Raw genomic sequence first — 27,054 nt, 5'->3', positions numbered from 1 at the left:
CTCTACCTTTCACACACACTGCACCCTGCCCAGGGGGGTACCTTGGGCCTTCCATAGGGGTTACCAATGTGCACAAAAAGGGAAGGGTTAGGCCTGGTCAGTGGGGACACTGACCAGGAGGGCATGGCAGTTCACAGACTGCACACAGGCACTGCGCTGGCAGGCCTGAGACACCATTTTAGGGCTACTCATGTGGGTGGCAGAATCAGTGCTGCAGGCCCACTAGTAGCATTTGTCATCACCAGCCCTGGCCCACCCAGTGCATTTTACTAGGGACTTCATGGTGATACAAATATGCCAATCATGTATATCCAATCATAATACTAATTTACATAGGGAGCACTTACACTCTGGCACTGATCAGCAGTGGCAGAGTGTCCAAAGCATCTAAACCAGCAAAAAACGAAATCCAGCACAGCATCAAAAATACAGGAGGTAGAGGCAAAAGGATAGGGGAAACCACGCAAAGATGCCAGTGTCATGCTTCATCATCGGGGTCCCAACCAGGCGACCGAGTGCCACCTGGTTGTGCTACGACGCCTGATTACAGCGGAGCAGGTGTGGGTGCAACAATGTGATGTGAATAAATTACAGTTAAAAATACCTCTGGGAATCCTTGCCTTTGTATTTTAATATTGGCGGCCCAGGGTATCGTTTAAAATATGTGTGGTGCAACTACTGAAAGAGTAATTTTCCTATGAGTTGTCTTATGTGTGGCGGTCTACATGTTTCAGCCCCCTCTGTGTAATTAATGGGGCTTTCTTCAGGACCAGATCGGTGAAAAGTGAGTGGCGAAAGGTGAAGGTTGCCACGTGGAAAAAACAGTGTTATTCCTACACACTCACTAAGGTGTGTGGAAAAGAAAAATGTTGGCGTACTCACAGACACTTTGGAGAAGCAAAAAGTTCCTGTGGGGAGGAAAAGATAATACAAAACATATATGGTTTCGCAACATAAAATGCAATCTTCAACATTCATTACAGCGTCATGCATGTGTCATCTTGGAAGGCCATATGGTGACTAAAATCTGGCTCAAGCAGAATGGTAATGCACGGATACTGTGTTGCATGCCTGTACCAATTAGAATATAGAGCAATGGCTGTGTTTTCCTTCTATACTGGAAGCAGTGGTTGTGCCAGTGGAGCGCTGTGTGTGAATCTGTACACTTGCGGCTGCGTTTTCTATATATCCAGGAGGTCTGGCTGTGCCATTGGTGCACGGGGTGTGTGATAGAGATTGTGGCACAGGTGCGTGCTGAAGGGCTACTGGGGAGAGAACCCAGCGGTCCGTGGCGCGATGCGTGCTGTTATTGATGGCATGCATTTGAGTGAAGGAATGAGACACCCAAACAATGCCCCGAAAAGTCTCGTAAAGAGACCGCAATTGGTGTGGTGTGTGCTACAGTGCTACCTGAAGAATAGATGAGAAGTAAAAAAGTTAAAAAGCATGCACCAATATTTACAATGCTAAAAGGTTTTAAGCAGAAATCGGGGCTCGTGAAGAGGCACATCTTGGGTCCAATCTGGAATTTAAAGTAAGAGCGCTGCTGTGAGCTATATCAGGGCGATAAGTTCACTTGCGGTGCAGCGTCAGATTTTACACAAGGCCTTATTTGGGAGAAATGTGTTCTCTGCTGCAAACCTATCTGTGGTCCCCCGTGGTCCCGGCTGGTGCCTGTGTGCCGAAGTCTGTAGTTTAAATAGTCAGCGCTGCAGATCTAGTACGTGCGAAGGGGCACTTCCGGGAATGATCGTGACTCGGGATCCTGATAGATCGCGCATGCGCGGACATGCGCTGATGGCCTGAGGTGTAGAGTCTACTGAGGCGGCCATCTTGGAGAGGGGTAGAGTGCTGGATAATGCTTGGACTAGGTGTAAGATGCCAATAATGTGCGTGCTAAATTAATAAAAATTAAAAAGGTTAAGAGTCAGCACTTGTGGAGGCTGGGACTCTTTGGGGAGCGTGTAACACCCAATGGCTGTAATGTTCAGAAACGTGATAGTAGGGAGAGACCACGGGGTGGGTATACAGGGCAAATGTCCTGTGTTGCGGTGCAGCAGAAGTATATCTGAGTGGTAAGCTCATAGTTACACTAGTCCAGTTGCAAAGTAGAGTGGTGCTGGGGACCAAATGGTCTCTAGGGTACATAGGCACTACAGAAGTGTAGATTTTGGACATTATACTCTAGGAGTATGTCACGTTACTGTGGTGGTAAGGCAAATGGCGTGGGGGACCACAGTGTCGTGCTAGTGTGGTGGCACAAGAGATGCAGAGGGATGCCTTGGAGTATGGGACAGGTGTTTTTGGTTTTAGCGTCTGCTGACGCTGTTCACCGGGATATTGTCATTAAGGGCAGTTTTATGGCTGGAAAGACGGTAAATCCATCTCTGTTCTTTGAGCAGTAACTGTTGTTGGATATTAGGCACGTTGGGGTCCATGGCTTCAATGATGACCCAGCTCATGGTCGTGTGTCCTACTTCCAGGAAATGGTTGGTCATTTTGGTTGTGTTCTTTTTACACCGTATGGTACTTTGGTGTTTGCATATGCGTGTTCTGACTTTCCTGTTGGATGACCCTATGTAGGTAAGGTTGCAGGGGCATACTATGCAGTATATCACGTGCGCTGTGGTGCTTGTGAGGTGGTATGCGCTGCAGTTGCCACACGCAAAATGGCCCACGACTTTCGGAAGGCCCTATGCATTAAGTACAGTGTTCTCTTTTCTCTGGATAGGTGTTGGTCTTGTGGAGACATTGGTATATTTAATGGATTTCGTTTTTTGTGCGAAATGAGGGGTGGGTCCCATTTGAGGTTTCCTGTCCCGATGATCTTCCAATGCTTTTTTATTATGGTGGAGACTTGATTGGAAACTGCGTTGAAAGAGGTAACGCATGTTAGGGGCATAGGTCTGGCTCCACGTGCGTGTACCTCAATCAGCCCCTCGCGATTTTGGTTTCGAGCTCGTTTTCTCGCTTTTTTGGTGATCTGTCTGGGGTACCCACGGTCTCTGAGTTTCTTGCTCAAATCATTGGCTTGCTCTTTGTAGTCTGTAACATTGTTGCAGTTTCTCCGAAGAGGAAAGTATTGCCCATAGTGGAGGTTCTCCCTCAAAGGCCTGGGGTGAAAACTGGAGAAGTGTAGCAGTGAATTACGTGAAGTAGGTTTAAAGTGTGTTTTGCTTTTCAAGTAGCCTCCTTCGGCCTTGATGTCGAGGTCTAGAAATGTTGTTTTTTGCGGGTGGAAGCTGTGAGTAAATTTGAGGTTGTGATCGCAAGTGTTAAGCCATTGGCGGAATGTGATGAGTGACTCAGTGCTGCCTTCCCAGATGAGTAAGATATCGTCTATGTAGCGTTTGTAAAGTTTGATTTCAGGGATTCGTGACTCATTGTCTGAAAAAATTAATTGAGTTTCAAAGTGGTGTACGTACAGGCCCGTTAAGTACCGTATTTATGGAGGTATAGTTGGCCTTCAAACTCGAACAAGTTGTCTTTTAATGCGAGTTTTGCACAGTCCCAAATAAATTTGATTGATGTGCGGTATTGCCATTCTGTTTTCTCCAGGGCGATTTCGAGGACTCTCAGGGTTTCGTCTTGTGGGAGACTCGTGTAGGGTCTCTCCACGTCGAGACTAACTAGGAACAAAGTCTCGGGGTTGTATATTAGGCCGTCTAGAAGTCTGAGGAGGTCCTTAGTGTCCTGTAGATAGGTGTTGGTAGTTTTGACCATGGGCTGGAGGAAGAAGTCGCAGTAGCGTGACAGTGGTTCCAGCAGGGACCCAATGCCTGATATGTTGGGACGTCCTAGAGGTGGTGTTCAGTTCTCCAGTTGTGGTGTTCTGAAAGGTGTGGTCCTCAATGAGCTCTTCAATGTCTCTGAATACCGCTTGTTCGTATACTGTTATTTCTGGTGGAATGGCAGTGGGGGGCGGCATGTAGGTGGACTTTACTCTGAATAGGGTGTCCCCTTCAGCTTCCGGGGTTGCGTCAAGAGGAGAGTTTTCAAAAAAGGCTTTAAGTTTCAGTTTTCGGAAGAATGTCGCTAGTTCGCAATGTAGCTGGAATTTATCCAGTCTGGCCGTGGGAACGAACCCAAGTCCTTTCTCCAAGACTCTCTGTTTGTTTGGTGTTAGATTGTGGGACGAGAGGTTGGTAACCAGGCTCACCTCGTGCTGGGCCCTGGTTGCTGGTCTTTCGATTTTCTCGTCAGGGCTCCCTCGTGTTGATCCTCTCCCCAGTGTGCTTGGGTTCCCTCGGCGTCTTCTCCCTTGGCCTCGTGGGCCTCCCCCTAAAAAAGGGAACCGTTGGTACTGATATTTGAAGACGTGCTATAGCTCTACACTCATTATTATACATGTTATTTGACTTGGGGTCTGAACTCAGGATTGTTTTTAGTTCAGAATAGATCATCACCCATTTGGAGTATCCGGTGTGCCACTGACCGTCTGACTACGATACTGCCATTGCACCTTGAGAAAGTTTGAATACAGATTTGTACAAATGAAACACGTGTTGGATTCAATAATTGCTAGGAATTTCTTTTACTACAATAAAATGAACTTTTGAAAACCTCATCTAACATAACTGCTTATTTCTCCTAAGACCTAAGACCACCTCCGTATGTTTCTGTTTAGACCAACATTAATAACTGGTAGACTCGATAGTGGGATTACCATCTGAAAACAAAAGTCTACTTAGCTACAGGAGGGTCACAAGAATAATATGACACTCTAAAGATTTCCAATATATGTGGATCAATTTTAAGAATGCTGTTCCTAATACCTCTGGGACACACCTGACTCTGTACACTGAAGAAGGTATTTTGTGTTACCCCTTTAAGCAAAGAGCTATATTTTCATCTGTTCCTGCATCCTACAGATGACATATACAGCTGATCAGTATTTGTCTATAGCAATATCTGTAAGACATTGGGGTAATAATTAAGCAGGAGGTGAGTCATGTGCAAGTAATGGATCAACAATTGTCCCACTGGAAACCAAGTACCCCACTGTAGTACTAGACTCTCTCAGGGTAGCGAAGCAGAGCAGTCCATGAATTATCAAGCAAGATCGTGTGGGCCAGTAGTCTTCATTCAGTGGCAACACTCAATAAATCATTGTCCAGTCAGTGCTTTTTTTTAAAAAAAAAAGGAAAAGTACATATAATACACATACTACTGAATATACAGAACAGGCAAATGAACATACCTTTTGTGACAACAATGTATCACATTTGAACCATAGTGTGTCGTGACATCATAATCGCAGTACCACTGCATCTATACCAGATGAAACATCACAATATAAGGGGGTGGTGTTTTAATTAAAGCAGGCCTTTTGGCTTTGTCAAGCGGGTGACTATATCAAAATATAAAGCAAGCCTATTGGCGCTGTCAAGGGGTCCCCACATTAAAATATAAGGCAGGCCAATTGGCTTTGTCCAGGAGTCACCACATCAGCAAAAACAATATTTGTATTAGGAATCCTCAATAAAAACCAATAAAATCAATAATCATATTTAAATGCACTCAACATTAATATAACCATTGCAATGTTCCTTGAAAGTTATTGTCAATAAATCATTTTCAAGTTTCATAGTCTTTCTTTTAACCTTTCAGAGCACATAATGTAGCCAGTAAGCAAGCCACAAGGGATCCCTGCATTTGTGAGCTGAAGAGCACCAGGACCCAGCAACGGGAATGGTTAAGTAAAGCTGAACAGGTTCTAAGAGTTGTGGTTTCACTATCCCTGAAACTTAGACAAATATGAATATAGGCTTGTGGGGGGATGTGGCCCTCCTGCAAACCTCCAAACAAGTCTTGGTAAATGTTACTGGGGCTCCTGCACTTTGCCCCTTTTTGGGACACCACAAGCACCAAATGTTAGGCAAATATGCCCTTGCAGGGTATTATGAGGCGCTCCCACTTAGGGCCTTGCATATTTCATGAGCAGCTTCTGCTGAATTTAAGTTTTCCTTTTCATTTTTAAATCCTGGGTGCACATGCTGACAAATGGTGGACACCCAGGTGCTGTACCATGTTGGGGGAAGCACAGGGAGCCCTCTCCTGGATGCCCAATCCGGCTTCCGCCTAACCAAGACTCCTAGTTGCTGGCACAGGAGCCAGCATCCTCATTCTCTCTCTGAACAGGGTGTGTGCAATGTAGTGGCCAACAGCCGCCCCGACACTGGCACAGGGAGGTGGAGGCTGACACACCTCCACTGGGGAGCACGGCAGCACTCCCCCTTCCCCTGCTCACATCAGGGTCTGGGGAAAGGGGTCCCAAGCCCCAATCTATTGTACACCGGGCTCGGGGATAGGGTCACCAGGCTGAAAATCTGCTCTGAGGGGCCAGCACTGCACTCCCCCTCCCCCCCACTCTCCAATGGAAATAGGCAGAAGAACGATGCTCTGACCCTACGGCATGGGCGGCTAACCCCTAAGAGAAATCACAGCAGATTGCCACGTGCATTGTGCCTGGGAGTCATATCTTGAGAGCCGCCTAACTCAGGGTCTGTTGGGTGGTTTTTCATCATCTTGGGCTCGTTTTCCTCCTGGTGGTGAGCTCTAGCCACCAGAAACATTTGCAACAGTTCTCCCGGCTTCTGAAGGGCACACTTTGCAGAGAACTGGTTTTACTGGATTTCAGCATCAATCTTTTTCTCTCCTGGCTCCAATGGTCTCTCCTACTGGTGGGGGCATCTTGTGCAGCCCCTCTGCTACCAGCCACTACAGCACTCACCTAACTGCCCACACTCCCAAGTTCCAGAGCCCACTGCCTCTGGAGTCCAGACCTTCCCTCAACTGTTCCTCAGGGGGTAAAAGAGGGACACTGACCCTGTAGAGATCTATCTAGCCCTGGAAGTCAGCAGCAGACAGAATCACTAGCAGGGCATTAGTTGGCGTCTCCTTCTATCTTCTGTCTGTCCATGATCATTCTGATGTCCCCTTCCAGGTTCACGGTCTTGCACCCAGTCGCTCCTTTGTGTAAGGACTTATGAGTGGGGGTGGAAAGCTCTAGATGCTGGGCACTTTTTGCCAATTCTTGGATACCATATCATCCGCCCACCCCTGTCACTACCCTCCTGTACAGCATTGTGGGACAATCAATAATGGCGAAGTCAAGTTTTCTCAGTGAAGAGCCCCCTAGAGGGCCTCAGCTCCATCCCTTGCTGACATCACTTTCAGTTCATTTCCCTCAAAAACTTTAAAGGGGAGCCCCTCTTGTGTTGGCTCAATGTGTCTGGGCTTCCTCCTTTGTTCAGTGAGCCTGGCTGACCAAGCCCAGGTGCAGTGTGTTAACTATCAGATTCAGTAACTGGGTCAAACACTAATAATGGCTCTTTTTGTGTGGGGTGGACTTTGTTCCCTCTATTGGGGAGCAGAGTAATCAACTTGGCCGAACAGGTTGGACAAAGGCCTGGCTTGGCAGTTCGAGCTGGACTGTTCCTATTGGAGCAGGATCAAGACTGATTTGCATATAGCTGGGCCCAAACTGAGGTGGCATAGTGTGCAAAATAACAATGGATTGGGTTGCAGCCCGAGTGACTACCAGTGGATGAGATTAATCCAAGCATTTCATCCACCAATGTTTTGTACACCCTTTACCACTCTCAGCAGTGTGAACAGGAAAGTGAGAGAGTTCCCTCTACTTCAGATGGTGTACTTAAAAAATGCTGTAGCAATAAGGAAGTTTGAGCTTATTAAAAGTATTGCCAGCTTGTCAGCAGAGGGCACACTGTATATCAGAATTTCCACCCTGCTCCATCAACAGATGAAGGCTCTGTGCTGTGTTTTTTAAAAAAAAAACTGTACTAGACGGTGGCTCAACAGCACCTTCATGCGTGGTGTCATCATGCAGATAACAATCGGCATTCGCCAATATCATTCACACTTCGTGAACTTTGCCAGGCCTCAATTGCTGTTTTGTTTGATCGAAATGGTGGAGTGTGCAGATGACAGCGTGTCAGTGCAGCACGTATCCAGCATGGCTCAGAGTTGGTTACTAGTGTGTTCTTTCATACATTGGTCATTTCTATGTGTGTATTAGGACTGGGTGTGTTTATACTTTTGTGTTTCCCCGTGTGATGATCTTCAGAGGACTGTGAAATGCGGCCTGGGCTGAAATAAACTAGGTTTTAAACCACAACAATCCGTATTGGATGGGGATTATTTACTTAAAATGAGATCAAGTGTAAAAGAGCGCTCTCCCTGCTCCCCCTGGCATTAAACAAGAGACAGCATGTTTGCACACAAACTTTGAATAGGTTTTTGCAATTTTCCATAGGAATACCATGACGTACATGGTTATGGAAATGCCTCCTCTTAAATGCAAAAATAAAACACCCACAATCTCTTTCTGTTTTAGGTCTGCTTATGAGGGAAGGAGACGTGGTCCAAGAGCCTGAGCCACCTACTTTGAAACATGGGGAACCAGTTTGCCTAAAAAAGAAAAACAAATGAATCTGACCTTACATAATCTAAAGTGGTTCTCCTAGAAAGTGCTCCAGTACCCTTGTACCAAGATCCTGCTATTTATATATTTTTTTAAATCCCCCCTAAAAAATTACAATTAAAATCTCATGAAGAACAAACTGTGCTCTATAAGTTAGTGTGCTTGTGTGACTTCTGAAATGCGCTTGTCATCTCATGACTGGGATTCCCATTGCAGGTTTTTAACCTGGACCTTTTTACAACATCCCATATTAAACCTCAATACAGTATTTAAAATGCACTAACCCGGTACAACTAATGTCATATTTGTATTTCACACAATTATCCATGATGTTTCACTTCTGAGGTTTTTACTTTAACTGCGTCTAATACTACAAGTTAGTCAAAACATACCCACCCTCCTGCTCTGGTGTCCTCCTGCATATTACAACTTGCCCTGGTGTCCTGCATCTTACCACTAACATTGGCTATTATGAATGGCATTCCACTTTTTACATGTGGCCATCGCAGCAGGTAACCAGTGATGCTGCAAGGATGTGAGGTCTGACAAACGGTATGCTGCTTTAAGAGGTCTGAATTTCCTAGCACCTTGCTCAGGTAACTCTCCACAACAGCTACTTTCACCACTAAGTATTTCTGGAGTCCGAACCAATACATCTCCAAACCAGTTTATAATTGTGTTTGGAAATGTCGGTTTTTAATATGTAGGTGTGTGCATTCTGAGGGCTGTACAACGCATGGTAAGTATCTTTGTCTCAATAGAATGGCTGTCGTGAGTAGGTAGTTATAGTTAGGAATTAGTTTCCATAGGAAAAGCGTTTTTTGTTTTGCCAATAACTTTGGCACCGTTTGATGAATCCTCCCGAAAATTTCAAAACTAGTTTGCCAATCAGAAGAGGGAGCACACAGTTTATTATTATTATTATTATAGAGGCTTTTGTAGCGCGCTCTGTTACTAAATAGTATAGTATCCTGGCGCGGAAGAGAAGGGGACAGATCACAGTAAATGCAAAGGAGAAACAACCATTAGGCAGTGATGTTAAAAAGGTGGGTTTTTAAGCCTTTCCTGAATGCCATGATGGAGGGGGCTGTTCTCAGCTGCAGAGGCAGGGTATTCCAAGCTCTCGCTGCTCTAACAGAAATGGATTGTCCACCAAGCCTGCTAAATTTGAACTTTGGAACCGTCATTTGGTGAAGACTGCTTGATCTGAGAGGGCGGTTGGGGACATAGAGGGAGAACCTCTTTCTCAGATAGGTTGGGCCTGTTAGGTGTAGTGCTCGGTATGCTAACGCAAGGATCTTGAATAGGATCCTTTGAGCCACTGGGAGCCAATGAAGATCTCTGAGCGGTTGACGGACGCTGGATCTTCTGGGTATGTTAAACAGCAGCCGAACCGCCGCGTTTTGAATGACTTGGAGGCGGTGAATCAGATAGGCTGGAAGTCCACAGTAGAGCGCATTCGCATAATCCAATCTGGATAATATCAGGGCGCGAATGACCATCTCCTTGGCTGGTCTCGGAAGCAAAGGAAGAAATCTGCGCAAGGTTTTGAGAGTAGAGAAGCAGATTCCAGTGAGTTTTTTCAGGTGGTCTTCAAATCTGAGATTGTTGCTAAACCAAATTCCTAGGTTTTTTACAGGTCCGCCTGTGGTTTTGGGGCTAGGAAAATCGGTGGGCCAGAGAGAGTCATAGAAGTTGACTGGAAAGGAGCCGTACAGCAGAACCTCAGATTTGCTCTCATTGCACTTGAGTTGAGCCAGGGCCAGCCAACGAAAAACCGATGATAAGCAGAATTGGACTCTCGACGTGTCCGAGTTGTTTTTGGGCCATGTAAACAAGAGCTGAGTGTCATCGGCGTAGGCCATAATTTTGGCTCCTAGCTGTTCCGCAAGATAGATGAGGGGGGTCAAGTATACATTAAAGAGCAGGGGGCTTAAAGTGGAGCCCTGAGGTACACCAGTCAAGAGTTTTTTGGGAGAGGAGGAGAAAGGCGGCATCCACACTTGCTGGGACCTGTTATTTAGAAAAGATGTTAGCCAGCCGAGAGCTGGACCGGTTATGCCTATGGCTGCTAGTCTGGTGAGTAGGAGAGAGTGAGGGACCGTATCGAAGGCGGCAGAGAGGTCCAATAAAATCAGCGCCGCTCTGCCGCCTCCGTCCAAACACTCACGGATAGCCTCAGAGACCTCGACAAGGGCCGTCTCAGTGCTGAAAGCAGCTCTAAAGCCTGATTGCGCAGGGTGAAGAGCTTGAGAGTTTTCAACAAATTTGTCCAGCTGTGAAAATGCTACTTTTTCACATATCTTTGTCAGTGCTGGCAATAAAGATATGGGCCGGAAGTTAGCGGGGGTCTTTGGATCTAGGCCATTTTTTTTGAGAAGTGGTAGCAATTTTGCCTGTTTCCAGCATGCTGGCACATTGGCGCTAGAGAAAGAGAGGTTCACAATATGAGTCACCTCTTGACCGACTATATCAGCCAGGCCCGCAAGGACTCTGGCTGGGCAGGGGTCAGCGGGAGAGCCCGATTGTAAGGTGGCCAGAATTTTCACAACCTCTGTTGTGTTCACTGGAGTGAAGAGGGCAAAATGATCCATAGCAATAGGCATAGTTGGAGAGGGAATAGTCATGGAGGCTGGAAAGTTGCTACATACAGTAAGCAAATCATCTTTAAAACTTCACGGTTCGGTGCCCTAGATATCGGGAATTCATTCCATCAACAAGGCAACAGGTTAAACAAGATGGGGAGTGCAGGGAACAGAGTCAATATTTGAAGGGGCAGAGCCTTCAGAACAAATGTAAAAACTGGCACATTTAGAATATATCACCTTTGAAAGTGCCTCTGCGAAATGTGAGCTAACGAAACAAAATGTGTCATCTTTTCCAAAGAAGTTTTATGCAGGAGAAGTGATGAAGGTAGTAGATTAGGAAACTTGGCTAAAGAGAGAGACACTGCACACAAGACGTTAGCGATAAATGCAGACATCCAGAGATTACAGCTCTAAAGCGTGTTTTAGATGAGGGTTACCTTAACTTCCTGAATGTACTCAAATGTATGTCATCATCCATGACATTGTTCAATATCTTCATTTTCATACAAACATTCAACTGATAAGGCCAATGTCAAGAAGATACTATTAAGATTCAGAATATGGTCATGTGCCAACCCAAACTGTGCTATCTTCAAGGACCTATTGTTATAAAACAAAAAAGTAAAACACAGTTTTGAGCCAAAGCAAGGGTTGCTACAATTTGGCTGTAACCTCTTTTAGGTTCTAAAGCAGCAGCAAACAGTAAATTAGTGTTCATTTTAAGAAATAAATACACAAACTAGCCACAGATGTTAAAATACACATCCTAATGATATAGAACGGTTATTTTAATCAATGCTTGGCATGAAAACTTTGTAATAGAAAAAGTGTTCTTTTATCCTATTTTTAAAGAGATGAGGTGTGGTGTATTCTAAAATTGAAATCAAGTGTATTTTTACCCTCTGAAAATTAAATTACCTTAGTTGCTATGTTGATATCGCCCTCTCTTTCCCCCTCCCTTCTTCGCCCTAATACCGCATTACATTGAAATGTTGGGGATCCAAGATGCCAGATTAGGCAGTTGGTAGGAACTGACTGAATCTGTTTCCAGTGAGACGCTTATGGCTCTTGTTGCTGTCGTTTACGGAATAAAGTCTTTTGATCTCTACTTAGAGAGATGCTTACTTGCAACTAAAACCCTGTGGTATTGTTAATCGCAGGTTTTTGCGATCGCAAAATCATTTAGTAAACCAGGCCCTAAAACACGTTAGGATCCCATGTGCTAACAGCAAAAGTATTAGAGAAGGCCCTGTAATTACTCACTCTGTTGTTATGTAAATTAAACACTGTAGGTTTGGGGACCTGAACATTGGTCAAAAGCGTAAGAGTTGGAAGAAGTAGTGAAGGCAGAGAAGTAGTCTGCCCTTTCATATGAGAAATCAGTATGAAAGTTCAAACTGTAGTCCCAAAAGAGAGCCTGAGGGTTCAATGGAAGCAGTTTTATTACTGGTATTGGTTGCCAGGAGCAGCCCTTGGCCATGCGAGCACAATAAGAGGGCAGTGGTACTGGACCAGAAAGGCAATGTCTCCTCTCACAGTTCTTTCATTTTGTATCTAGACTTCTCTTTCATATTCAAAAGACAGAAGTTGCAGAGAAGGACCTGCAACAGGATATAGCACTAGGGAATGAGACATGTGTTGTCCCTCACAGACTGGTATGAACTTTACATAACAGGAAGAGGGATGGACTGATATTCTTTCTCAACCTTGAGCAGCCAAACTAGACTCAAATAACATGGGGAAGTATGGAAATGTCTTCTTGCCCTGGGAAATAATACCACCGTCCAACTGAAAGACCTCCTGGGGACTGGTCTGTGGAATCTGCTCAAACCCAGAGTTCTCTGAGCTTGTTCAGTTGATGTTCTGAGGCAAGAATACTTCTCTGTTGAAACATAATAACTAATAAGGTGTGGAGAGATTCTTGAGTACTGAGGACACCCAAGTCTTTTGAAAAGACAGGGGCACTCATGCTAAGATGTCTTTGCAGAGCGGGTACTTGGAGGCTTTCTCCCTTGAATTTGCAGTGGATCACCATGAAGCGGGGGAACCGATCCATAACGGAGCCAACATGCCAAAGGGTCCATCAAATCCAATTGTGCAGGTCCTGTCTTTTGACAGTCATCATAAGTGGACAGAGATTAGTTTTGGTGCAGCAATCAGAACTGAAATGCCTGAACAGAAAAGGTCTCCGTCAGGCAGTAGTAGACAGAAATAAAGAATGTGACCTCAAAAAATCTAAACCATTCTTTTGAATGCTGTTGCTCAGCAGAAAAAAATGAAACTGGGCCGAGACGCACAGATGTATGGGGGTGCTGGTGGAACCTGGTCTGAGCTTGGGCGCTCATGCCACTCACAAGTTTAAAGTGACAACTTCTTCTTTTTCATTGTTCATCCAAAGTTATGAAGTGAATAATGTGCCACTTTCTTGTGATAACCTCATGTCGTGAAATTGGGTTTAAACTCACTAGGTAAGTTTATGAACTACTGAGCTTTAGAAACAAATATATAACTGCCTGCAAACCTCTAATTTTCGTGTGTTCCTTCGTGCAACAAACCACCTTTACCATTGGACAAATCCATGAATTAACTTGCCTTTATTAAAATCAACTTAGTTCCAGAAATCTACTTCAAAATAGTCGCCAACATTTATTTACATAAGCAAGAGTACCTTTATAGCAGCTTCCAGAGCATCCTTACTTCTTCTCCTTTCTTCATCTAAACATTTGGCCACAGCTTCCTGTGAAGACAAAGGGCAGTCAGTTTTGGAGGATAAAGGAGGTGTCTTTCCCAACCCACCCCTTAAACTCTCCCCGAAAATAAATGAACCAGTAACTCTACTTTGTGTTCCTGGAGCTGCTGAGCAAAAGCTTCTTTCATCTTTTCTTCAAACCGCTCTTTTTCTTTATCCAGCATCTCCAGAAGCCTCTCATACTATTAAAGGAGACAATAAGTATGCAAGTTCAAGCTGTGGATTCACAAAACAGGATGTAACAAGAACTTAGTGCAAACAGATTTTGTCGTTTGTGTTTATACATGGAAGCAAAGCATTCACATTCATCAAAAATAAAGGCGGAAGTAAAACAAATGCATCACTTCAAACGAAAAGAACCACCTTTTAGCCTGAGAAAGTAATTCGATATTCTGAAGCTTTTGGAAGGTTATAAAGGGTGCATTTGTATGACTATTTGGCTTTACCTTTACAGTGAACTTAAACTAACATGATCAGGAAATCGGATGTGAGATTATGATTATTTTTTTGTTTTACATCAATTGGCAAACGTGTGTGTACTAGTATGCAAGATAAAGAAGATAAATGTATGATTGTTACAATAAACTTCAGTTAAGAAACAGGTTTTTATCATGGAAGAAAAATAACAGTAACAAAAGTGAAATTAACATAAAATTCAATGCTGGCTGTAAGGCAATAGCTAAAGGGGCACTTTTGCACAGGGTAGCAAACATGTTTGCACTGACAAGGAATGAAAGACACTTCTTTATATAAAACGAATAGAAAAAGATTTCTACACTTTATAAGAGATTGCTTTGATAGTCTGTATATTTATAGGCCAAAGAACAAGAATACAGGAGTGAGCAGTTTCTACCAATGGCCAACGTTAAATCTTAACACAAGCGTGGCCATATTACATAAAGTGCCCTGGGGGCACATCTGATGTGTGTGCCTGCGTTTTCTACTCCTGGTGTATGTTGGAATTACAGAAGGGGCTTCCGACTCTTGCATAATCCCTTCTGTAGCACAAATTGCAACAACACACATGTAGAGCTGGCGTTTCCTCATTAGTATTGGGGTGAGGCCCCATGCTAGTGAAACACTTGGCCTCCTGGCACTAGAATGAAAGCAAGCGCAGAGGCAATAAAGACCATCAGGAGACGTACTGACTGTCTGCCACAAAGAGGTGAGGAACATTCATGTGGCCCCCATGGCCAAAATGGACCCCTGCGATTCTTTGGAAATCTCCCTGCAGGAGGGTGCAGCCAATCACTGCACCCACCTTTCAAAAACAGGTCAGGTGCCACCTGCACTGTAAAAAGACTGATTGCCTGCTTCAAAGAGTTGGTTCTCTTTTCCCTAATGCACTGCTTCCAGTGCAGACAGGAGTTCACTGCTGCCCTGGGTGCAGCGCATTATCTGTAACAAGGCACATTGACCAGGACTACCCCAGCACAACAATTTAAAGGTGCACCATGGCGCAGACGAGGGCTCTGTAACCTTTATAAAACACAGCCCACCCCCCAAGGCCAGCTTGAAGTTAGCAGCCTCGGATTTGGATAGGGTGACCTTTAACCATTCCAACTCTTCAAAGGTGCCAAGCTGTTCAATCATCAGCAAACAGTGAGCATTTGTGATTATCCTTCCACACTGTTATATCTGCAATGTCCTTGTCCACCTGGATTCTTATCGGCAGGCGTTCAAGGCTAAGGGCAAATAGAAGAGGAGAAAGGGGGCATCCTGCTGCGTACCCCCAGCAAAACCACTGAAATTAATCTTGGTCTGAGGCCAGCTCCAGGCATGACTCCAGCTAGAAAGCTCAAGTCCCCCAAACGTTTTCTGGATCTGCATCAGATGTTATCATGAGTTTGATGCCCTTTCATGAAGCTTCACTGATTATGAGACTTGGATTTTTGCTTTGTGTCAACACTGATAAATGGTATGGGTTGATCGGTGGTACAAAGTCGGGGATCTGTCCCCAGTTTTGGTGATACATTAGCTTTCCCCAGCAAAGGGATAACTGTACAGTCCTCTGCAAATATATAGAATAGTGCAGTTCGATAAGGTTCCAGGATTCTTGAGAAAGTTTTCCAAAATGCAGCCAGATAACCATCGGGTCCTGAGGTCTTCCCTTTCTTAAGCTCCTTATCTGCATTTGTCACTTTCCCAACTATCAGGGAATGTATTTCATTCAGGTGCACGGGGCGCTACAACGAATCCCTGGGCATCTATCTCTCTTTATCAGCGAAGGAGCTTTCTAGAGTAAACATCCCCAGAATTTTGCAATGATCTATGAAAATACTCACCCCCTATGCCTCTCGCGGTTTGGATGTATCAATAACATTAAAATAAATAACCTTGGATCCTTTAGATTTTTCAGGCCCTACCTATCTCTGTAGGTCACAACTTTATTGAGGTGCTGAAAAAGTTAGTTCTTAAGTTTATTTGGAAGGGGGCCATCAACAGATATCGTATAAAACGCCCACACATCCTGATGAAAAATAGAAGTTGAGTCTTCCTGATTTCTTTCTCTACTATAGAACAGGTCAGATGAAGGTATTGGGAGAATGGTCCTTGAGAACTACACACAAAATCTAACTGAGGTGGGGAGCTCGCTATAGGACATAGCTAGGAAGCCAAAATTAGACAGTCCTGTCAATGTTTATTTGAGCACACCTCCGACCTAAGAATAAGTGAGTATATGTCTTGGGAAAACTAACATCCCCTCACCACATGCACTATATCCAAGACTGCAGCGGAAACTTTGGGACCCTTTAAAAGTTGGAAAGACGGGGGTTGTATAGTGATATCACTATACAATACAGTTTTAAAGCTGGAGGAAGGGGAAAAGTTTTATTACGCCCATTTGTGCTGCTTGGTGATGAACCCTTAAATCAAGGATGGTGCTACTAGATAGCGTACACCCTTTCAATCCTTTACACCACACAAGTATAACCAACTTCTCTATAATACTGATCACAACATCGAATCCCCTTAGGGCTTACATTGCTAGATGGGACTGTGTACTAGGTAGACATGTTGGAGAGGATGAAGGGGAAATTATATGACAAGAACTCATTAAGAAATTCTCCATTATACCGGGAACGGTACCTCACTAAATGGTAGAGCAAGATTGGTACCTCCACCCAATGAAACTTCATCAGCTATGACCTGCCACTAGACTTAAGTGCAGGATGTGGTCTCCTGAGGATTTTTGACACATTTGTTGAGATTACCTGCACGTCAGGCCCTACTGGGTTGAGGTTTTTGTGTAGATGAAGGTGACATTTGGTTATTTGATCCCTTCAGATATTGGTTTGGTGCTTCTGGGCTCCAATCTCTACCTCTGGCATTGAGGAGTAGCCACGATCTGTCCGCGTTTAAAAGGGATCTTAAGACCTACCTGTTCCCAAGAGTAATGTAGCTTACCTATTGGATGGTTAGATATGGTCTCAGCGCCAGGATACCCTTTGGGTGACAGCTGCGCTTAACAAGCATTAAATACATACATACAATCTCTAGTTCTGGAGCACCACACAAATGTAGAAAGGAGGTTAATGTGGAACTGCTTATGGGCAGCAACACTTGCTTACGTAGCTCAACGGAAGAGCAGGGAATACCTCTCTGTTACACATTTACATGCATGTATGCCTCTAGAGTGTACTTGCAGTGGAACGTTTATCCATGGGATTAAATCATCAACACAATCACTCCAAAGGGGTGCTAGGGACAAAATCTGATACGTACAATCTATTTTGCAAAATCTTGTATAGATATGTCCAGAAGGCTTTCAGGACACATGCTAATGTTACATCACTTCACATACTCTCCTTCGTTCATGCTTCAAGAGATGCAGCCTGAGAGATGCTCATTGGTAGAGATAACGGAAAACCCTCCTAAGGCAATCTGATAAAATTTCACAAACATCTTAAAAACTAATCTATTGACCAAAGCTCTAAGAGGTGCCAATCCTCCTCTAGATGTCATCAACCAACTTGCATTTTAGAATGTTTAATTACTCATAATACCAAATCAACTTAATTAGACGCCACCAGGTCCCACTGCTCAGCAAAATGCGAGGGGCAAGACTCTTCCTGCAGAGTAAGAGTCTACACCACACTCCAAACCAACAGCATTTGCTTCTATTGCCGGTCAACTGAATGTACTGAAAGCTGAGCTTAACTCTCTTAGAACAAGAGCAGTGAGCAGGATCACAGAGGTTAGATTTGGATGGGCACGTATGTATGAATTAGTATTTATAAAGCGCAATACAAGCTAGAGAACACCTAAGAGCTGGTATAGGGCAGAAGCTTTGCAATACACAAGGTGAAAAATTCAAGGGCTGGTGTAGATATGAGATGTTTGCTCGATTGAGGTCAGGGTTTTGCTAGTTCTTAGACAAAGGTGTATGTACTACTCCTCACCAATCTTTGATATGTTACTGTGCCACAGGCGAGCTTGGGACATACTTGAAATGTCAGTGGCACTGCTTTGACAATCATTGGTCTATTAAGGCTCCTACCTTCTTGTAATAGGACACTGACTTGTTAAGAGCAGCTTTTGCACACAAAAAAGAGCCCTTTGTGTCAAAATTAGCATTGGATCAGTGAAAAAACTTGACATGGTTAACTCTCTGACTCATTTTATGGAGGTGACAAACAGGGTCAGACTGGGACAAGAAATAGGCCTGGCACCAAAATAAAAGTGGTCCCCGTTAGAAAACCAGATAGCTAAAAAAGTGGCCCCACATTTGCAAATCGTTTGAACTTGTAAAGAAATATTGCATGGGTATTTTTCACGCTTTGGGAAATTGCATTCATCTGTTTGCTGCAAGTAATTCTTGTGGTAATGTCAGGAAAATCATCAGTAAAATCCGGTCCCTGGCCATAAAACAGGCCCTCAAACTGCTAAACAAGCAGTGGTAATGAAATGGGTTTCGCCTACATATTAACTAAAGAGCTGTTTTCATCACTCATCCTCCGAGAGAGGAAAAGAGCTCCCTGACTAATAACACGTGAGTGGAGAGGATGTGGCACAGTGACTAGAGCTGCTGACTCAAAAGCTAGGGATCTCGGTTCGAATCTCAGCGGCGTCGCGAAACATCCTGTAATTCTATTAAAAACACGTAATGTCTCCCGGTGATAAATTGTTATATAAATATGCTGCAAAAGTAAAAGGCAAAACTTTATGAAAATATAGTTCCACCAAACCGAATGTTAACAGTATTTTGGCGGAGGGAAACTGATAAGAGAAGCAGACAAGGAATAAGCATTGGTAAATGCTGAAAAATATGCTACAGCCAATAGAAATGGAGGAAAGGTAAGTGGCATGCACAGGAACCAATAAGAAGCCAGGAAAAAGAGGAGCCAGGATGCAAGTCCCTTTTAAGCTTATATTAAAAACAATAGATTTCTCAAGCACAGCGCAAACACTGTGTAGGCAAAACCTAAAAACCATCCCACACACGCCCATCGGGCACTGCCTGATTGCCCTATAAGCCGAACTGACCCTGTTGGCAAACGGTGCAGTTTAAGCCGGAAAAGTATGTAATAACGTTATCGTTATCCTCTAAGAAGATAGAAAAAAATAAAAGCCATCCATCCAGTTTTATAGTCCTGAAGCTAAGACAGGTCAATAGAGAGTGGGTTACGTGAAATCCCTTTCCTAGCTCCATGTTTGATTGTCTTAACAAATATTCCAAAGATGCTGCAAAGTGCATCAGCACAAGTTACCAAGTAGCCTTTTTTGGCTTTGAAACGTTTTCTAGTTCTGCTTTTAATTAAGCTCCTTTCATCTCTGTTTTACAATGAGACATACAAAGCCTCTGAAAGATGTGGTTTGTCTGAAAATAGCTGAGCTCAGATCCAAACGTATAAATTATTAGAGGAAAGTATGAGTGACGTGGATTAAACAACCAGCCGATCTGTAAATCATTCTGCACGCCCAAGAATAATCACATTCCATATCATGTGTGGACAATATGACTTTCTAACTTGGAAACTTGGAGTTTATTTATGGCAGAGAAAGGGTAGTAAAGTTACCAAGACCAACTAACGACATTCATATGTGCTGAAGCGCACTCAGACCTACAGACACTTCTCAGATACTTCTGAGAGTTCCTTTCTGTGTTCTTGGGGCACAAGGCTGCACAGTGTTTAAATTAAACGTTGGGTAAGGACGCTTTGCCACCAGAAACATATTCTTGCTTCATGCTGATGCAGCCATTTTAAACGTAGGAGTCAACTGCATGCTGAGGTAAGCACTTGTCCCAAAAATATTAATGGAGATATCAAAGAGTTCGCAATCCCACAGCTACTGCTACCTATAGGTAGACTTAGTTCTGTGAACTTTCCAGGGCTTTGAGTTTCACTTCCTGTCACGACTTCTGTCAGTATACTGCATTTCGGTTTTGCAGCGCATGGTTCCCTTTGCCTGTCCTGGGGTGCCCTGTGTCCTTACTTTGCTCACTGGAGCATAGTTTGCTATTTTATGTTTCAGGGTAGACGTGCTTTTGGCAAATCCTGCATTTGTCAGAGTGTGGTTAGTATTGCGCATGTTTGTTTTTAAAGCAGTTTACTGTACCTCGACGACTGATGTGTTTGGATTCTCTGGAGCAAAAAATGTAAAAGGTGCGCCCTTGCGTTAACTACTCATGTTGTGGTTTCCATTCTGACATTTCACGCTGAAGCTTTTTAGTTCTTAATCTACAGCTCTGAGGATCAGATCCTCGTTTGGTTTCTGTTAGTACTATAATGGTCACATTCGGAGTACCACAGCTACCTGGTTTGATTGGATAAGTGTGCAGTAACACAATTGCCACACGTTTTGTGTTTTAGAGTTACACGTTAATATGACCATGGGTGATGCAGTTTTACTTCACTGGTGACACGCTAAAACCCAATCACATATGAGAGTCCTGTGATTACCGCAAAAAAGTGCCTGGTGATGACTCCCAGGGGAAAATGTGCAAACAAGATGGTAACGTTGTGTACTGTGCGTTATTTTATAGATCCAGACCTCTAAATCAGAAGGTGATACCCACTGGTGACATAATAACTTCTTCAAATTATTACCTATTTAACCTTGTGTTCTAAATGAGTCTATTATAGTTGATCAGGAACTGCTTGTAAACAAAGTAAACACTTAGGGGCACATGCACAATAGGTTTTAGAAGTCGCAAACAGAGAATCAGACTTTTTGCGGCAGCTAAAGAGCCTTTTGGCATGTACTAACCCTATTTTACGAGTCGGTAACCTATTACAGTCTGGTAAAATAGGGTTTGTGAGTTGGTGTTAGGAAGGGGCATGTCAAGGGCGTCACTTCCTATTAACAATTTGCAGGGGGATGTAAGAATGTTTTGCAACCACAATGTGGTCGCATAACATTCACAGTTTACCATATTATTCAAGTAGGTGGTAATCCAGTCACAAACAGGAATGGGTCCCCAAGGTTTTTAAGAGCAGGCAGTGCTCCAACGGATCACTGCATACTCTTAAAAAATTAAACAAACTTTTCATTTTTCTTTTTGAAACGCTTCCCGTTTCCCTTTAAAGAAAATGGGCTGCATTTAAAAAAAAAAAGTTGCTTTATTTAAATGCAAACACAAACATGGTGTCTGCTGTTGATGAAAAAGGGTTCAGGCAGATCAGGTCGTTTACCCCTTTTCTAGGTTTGCCCGGCGTTAGCCGCTTCTCACCCAACTCACGATTACCCAAATAAAGAGGCAGGCGCTGGAGATTGGAAGGCAGGAAACAGGAGTTTATTTCCGACGGAACAGAACACGTCAAATCAGACAACAGGGTATCTTCTCGAGGTGCTCTAACAAGTTTCTCTACGGCTCCGTCTTTTATACACAGGTTTATGATGTACAAACATTCCTTATTGCAATAAAGACACTTTGAAGTACAAAAAGGGCATGTTTGGGACCCCAGCTCCAGGCCCATTCCCATACTGACCGCTCTGATGTTGTTTTCCCCTCCCAAATGTGACATGTGATTGTAATCTGCAGCCGGACATTCCAACAGGGCACGAGGGCAGGAGGGGGTGGTCAGATCTAAGGTTGGGCGGGCGATAAGATCATGTTTCGCTATGCGGGGCCGGAGGGGTACATCCACGAGACCTAGTTTTATGATGTGGGACTGGGTCGAGAGGCCAGGTGTAGCTGGGGGGGGGGGGGCACCAGAAGAGAGGAAGGGTGTTCCTGGGAGGGATGCGGGGGTGTCGGTCAGATCGAGGGGTGTGAAGGCCTTGATTAATCACCGCTCCTCTGATGTGAGGCGAGGTCCTACTGTAGGAAGCAATAAACTGCATCTGTTGGGCTAGGTGATGGCCTGGGATCTGGCCGGGCAATCGGGCAGGGAGGAAGAGGTTACCAAAAGGACCCGTTCTATGGGTAGGATGAAAGAGCGAGGGGCAGGGGTTCAGCACGGAGACAAGGTCGTGTTTAGCGGTGCGTTTATGGCCCGAACAGTAGAGACCGGGGGCTGTCGGGGCGCGGGGTGCTTGCGGGGCTGGAGAGAGAGAGAGAGAGAGCGAGAGAGAGAGAGAGATGATGGCTATCGGCAATGGGCAGAGAGGTCATGACACAAAGATGGCTACTATCTATGTTCGTGATGGAGCCTAAAAGGGAACAAGATGGCGGGGCCACTGTTTCGTGACTTTCTTTACCTTCAACAGTGGCGAGGGTGAACACAAATGAACGCCGCTTATGTACATATACATTTTGTCATTTTCCACAGTCGCCGCTTTTTACATAAGATAGATCATTTCCGTGTTTATCATACATATAGTCGTGTTTAGTCAATGAAATAGCGTTTGTCAATATTGGTAGACTTACACATAACCGTGTGTAGTTGATGCAACATACGAGGTGGAATACATATAAATTTACATTTGTCGTACTTAAAAGTGACCGATGAAACATTTTACAGGCAAAAGTGATTGAGGGAGGAATTTAGTCCAATACAAGCAATTAGTCAAGGGGTGTAGAAAGTTCAGAAAAAGGGGGGTCTTCGCTACAGTGTCTTTATTAGTAGCGAGTCATCACTGGTAGGTTCTGGTAGTTCGTTTTCTTCCGTTGGCGCTGTTGAGCACCGGCGGTGGAGCTATAGGTCCAGCTCGGGTCCTTCTTTACACGTCGCAGGGTGTGATCTGTCCTTTGCCGTTAAGGCCACAGTCCTGTTTCCTAGCTAATCTCTCTTAAGGGTGCCTTATGCTGGGCACCTGCATTTCTTTCTCGGAGTCAGAATCCACGTGGAAAGGATAGAAGGGGTTTGTCGGATAATCGAGGGAGGAGAGGGCGGAGTGGGACCGGATCTTTGAGACGGACCAGGGGAGCAAAAGGGTGATGCGCAGGCAGGTCCATCAATCGGGCTCAAAGGGGCGGGGACTTCTGGCATGCGTGGGTCAACAAGTAGAGGGCTTCAAGGCAGCCCCCCATTCCTTCGTTTTCTGCGTTTGAGAGTGGTGCATCGTCCCGCGTCCCGTTGCTCTGCGGCTCCATCTTAGGTCGAGGTCACACGCGCCTCACGATCTGTGGCCAGGCTGTGCGTCACGTCCAGCCCCTCTCCTCCGGTGGCTGTGTATCCTTGAATGGGTACAAAACAGGTTTTAGCGAACTGGCAAGAGAAGGCATTTATACATTTCAATTCCGTCCCAGATCTAGGTAGCTGGGGGTACGTTTCATCGGTCATGGTCAGAAGTTATCACTGTGGAGTATGTATACAGGCGTGTCTACTGATTTTGAACTAGGTCTATTTGGCGTTCATTCATGTCGCATGTGGCTTTCTGACCCTAGCCCTGGCAGTCTTTTATCATCATGAGAGAGGGGTAGAGGCTAAACACTCTTTTCTCGGGGAGCAACAGTTAAGCAGGGTCATCAGTTATACCTCGAGTTTACGGAGCTGGGGTCAAGCGGGAGGAACGGGGATGTTTTGGACATCCGTACTTGGGTGCGGAGGGGTGGGGCAATCTGGGCCTAGGAGATTGTGTTTCTAACGAGCTGAGAGCAGAAGGCCACTGACGTATAGTCCTCCTATAAAAAGGGCCAGATTAGGGGGACATCAGTCGTCTTACCTGTCCTTTCCTTATAGCCAATTCGAGTTCTGTCATTTTTACAGAAAAGGAGAGGTAGTAACATGGCAAATTACAATTGTTTTAGTTTCTGGCAATTTTGTCGATCACCTTTGTGTTCGAAAAACCAATTAGGCTTGTGCCGGCGGGGCACAACATTACCACACAGAGGAAGAGGGAGCAGGGGTTGTTCGCATTTTAAATGAACTATTCGGTACACGTACAACATGAAGGGAAAGGACGAGAGAGAGAAACGTGTACAATAATAGGCCATTTTGATGCGCACAAAACAGAAAACAGTAGGGGTCATATTATATAGAAACAGAGACTGAGGGACAACGTAAATCCATATACCACGTACACATGAATTCAGGCGAGGGGGGGGTACATGCATTTACATACAGAATTCAAGACAAAACATAGAACAGTACTTGGCCAAAGACATTTCCTCCTGCATGCTGCGCATCCTTAGTTTCCTATTTAATTCGCCTGGCTGTCTTTTGCTGTTCGTCTCTGTTGCAAATACTTATACTTTCGTCAATTGTTCTGGAACTATTCTGGTCGGGCTAGTACTTACGGTGGGATCTTTGAATCATTTTTAGCGGACGGGTATCCAGGCCAAGGCAACGGAGGGTGTTAGTTGGGGGAACAATGGGCAACTTCGAGTTTCATGGCGTAAGAATCTACTCGTAGGTGCACGTCATTCTTGGTTGCATTATTAGAGAGATGGCCGTTTCTAAGTAAGGGTGCGTTATATCTATGTCTGTTCATCGTGTATAGGTGCTATGTTCAGACCCCCTTTTTCCCCATTCCACCGGCCGTCCAATCATCACTCAAGTCGTACAAAGACATCTCTCTTATCAGGTCAACGCGTGCAACGTATATCCAGTCGAGTTACACACATTTGGTCATACACACATGCATTCATATCACCCAAATCCGCGTTGCTTAGGTCTTCTCCACACTTTAGTCGATGTTCTGATGCGACCTGCAGAAAGAAGGGGAAGAAGAAGGGGTGGGGGCGGCGTTTAAAGACACATTCGCGCGCATAAACCTAAAAGGCTTTTTACTTACTACGTATTTCGACCTATCTCCGCGGGGTGCAGTCCCTTCCATCTCGGCGTTTTAAGCCCCGTGGGACTGGTGCTGCGGGAGGCATAATCATTTATGGACTGCACATTGCATAGATCGCCCACGTGTGGTATTGCGGATCTTGTGTGGGGGGGGGTCGAAACAAAAGGGCAATCAGGGTAAAGTGGGTGAACTCCTGTTCTTCTTCGAGGAGTCGGGGTGGTCTACAGTGGTACCGGGTCTGGTTTAGGGGCATCTGAAACAATTTCCCTGAGATATGTGGCATACAAAGTAAAACAGAACATCGGGACCTTTATCGATTGCCTTAGGTTGCACAAAAGTAAAAAAACACACGCAACAACTTGGATCGTTCACATTTTCAATATTCCTAGGTACTTTGCTTTTTAACCTTTCAGTAATCGACTTGCTTTATTTCGCCTATATTTTACGTAGATCGGAAACAAGGGCTATGTATTCAAAACTTACCAATCCAAAAGCTACGACTGTATTTGTTGTCACAAAATCTTTATTTAAAAAATGTTGACGTACAAATGCAGGCCTACAACCACGTGGGCCAGCCACGGAGCAGACTGGAACTGTACATGAGGGCATATTTATCTGCGGAAAACATAACCGAGTCGGTGGTTGTTTTATTTCATCAAGGTACGATAAGTGCAATAAAATCATATCCAAAATTCATTGTGGGTAAGTACCATCAGTGTCAAAAAGATTCGAACTTTCAATAATACTGTAATCAATGATGCGTCAGAACTTAATATCAAATTCACTGTTCGAATGTTCGAGCAATACTCATCCCCTCCCGCCATGTGCTTCAAAACTGCATACATATCTCACGATATCAAGTCTGAGCATCCGGAACACAACGGGGAATTGTGAGTTTCGTTTGTACCGGCGCCATTTTGGGTGGGGTCAGGCGGGTCCGAGTATAGTCAAACTGTCTCTACCAACTCGTGGTTGGACCAGAACTTTTTTTCGGCAGTCCAGAAGTTGCGTTAAGGGGCAACAGAAGGGACCGGTGACATGAACCATCAATCAAAGAAAAGGGAGGGGCAACAATCTTTCCTACCGGGTCATACTGATGTTCCACCGGAACTGATCAAATCGGTAGTCTGCAGTATCTTGGGTCATTCAAAACTGAGGCTGGCGCCAGCATGAGGGCGCCGACGTCCCGTGGCTTCGTCTTGGTCGTTCTGCGGGCAATCATGGCAGTCATTTCCCATCGGGGACGGTCGGGGCCCGCGGAGGTCGAGGGCCCTCCGCAACTCTCGTAGAATCTTCAAAGCTGAGGAGAACGTTTCTGAACGGAGGACTCGTTTTTCTAGCTGGCCAGCGATCAGGCCATCCTTGCACGTCAGGTTCGTTCCTGCAAGGTCGACCGCCATTTTTAGGAGTTCTGCAGCTACCGGCAGTCACTGGGTCAAATGAGCAGACGGACTCCAGCCTGTTGGGTGAGGCGTCGTAGCACCGCCACAGTGGACGAGACCCTGCTGGGTGTGTGGAGCGTCCCTATACTGCAAGAGTGGACGAACCCTTTGCCGGGTGCATGGAGCGTCCCTGCACCGCAAGAGTGGACGAACCCTTTGCCGGGTGCGTGGAGCGTTGGGGGTGCAGCTGAGGGGCCTCCACCTGGGGAGGCGGGAGAGGCTCGTCCGCGCCGCCTCTCCCTCCCAGTGCACCCCACGGCGTCTCGCTGACATTTGTTATGGCCGGACCAGGCGATGAAGAAGAGGGGGGGGGGTCGGAGGCATATGCAAGACATTCCCCCCCCGTGGCCTGCAAGGCGTCAGGAGAAGAAGGGAATGGGAGGACGAGTTCATTCCGGGCCGGGCCATTCACCCCACGACCTCTCCGGCCGAGGGGCGGCCAGCCGCTTCTCCACCCCAGGCCACAGGAGCGGGTCCCTTGGTTCATCCTGGGGACAGGCCTTGGCGCGTGGTGTCGCCTCCGGACTATTCGCGTACTGGTTCTCCACCCTAGGCCGCCGCCGACGGCTTTTGTAGACTTTCTGACGCCCAAAAACCTACTAGAAAGTAGCCCAAAGTAGCCCGACATTGCTACTTTGGGGAAGGAGGGACAGGAACGGCGTCAAGCAGACGGCGAAATGCATTGTGGGTTTGTTGTTGCAGCCG

At 45.2% G+C, this 27,054-nt stretch overlaps 1 protein-coding gene across 3 annotated transcripts in view; it reads right to left on the bottom strand.

Annotated features, from left to right (window-relative positions):
* The window catches only part of CCDC91 (coiled-coil domain containing 91), a 1,837,163-nt gene that overhangs the window by 445,843 nt on the left and 1,364,266 nt on the right, over positions 1-27,054 (bottom strand). For all 3 annotated transcript variants that reach the window (XM_078673757.1, XM_078673758.1, XM_078673759.1), the window contains 2 exons: positions 13,873-13,965; positions 13,703-13,771 (listed from right to left, as the gene is read on the bottom strand). In XM_078673757.1, coding sequence (XP_078529883.1) covers positions 13,703-13,771; positions 13,873-13,965 — 162 coding nt within the window. The remainder of the gene's footprint in view (positions 1-13,702; positions 13,772-13,872; positions 13,966-27,054) is intronic.

This window comes from Lissotriton helveticus, chromosome 1_1 (assembly GCF_964261635.1).
Source record: "Lissotriton helveticus chromosome 1_1, aLisHel1.1, whole genome shotgun sequence".
Lineage (NCBI taxonomy): Eukaryota > Metazoa > Chordata > Amphibia > Caudata > Salamandridae > Lissotriton > Lissotriton helveticus.
Note: the sequence above shows the minus strand (reverse complement) of the source record. Positions and strands in the feature narration are given on the sequence as shown.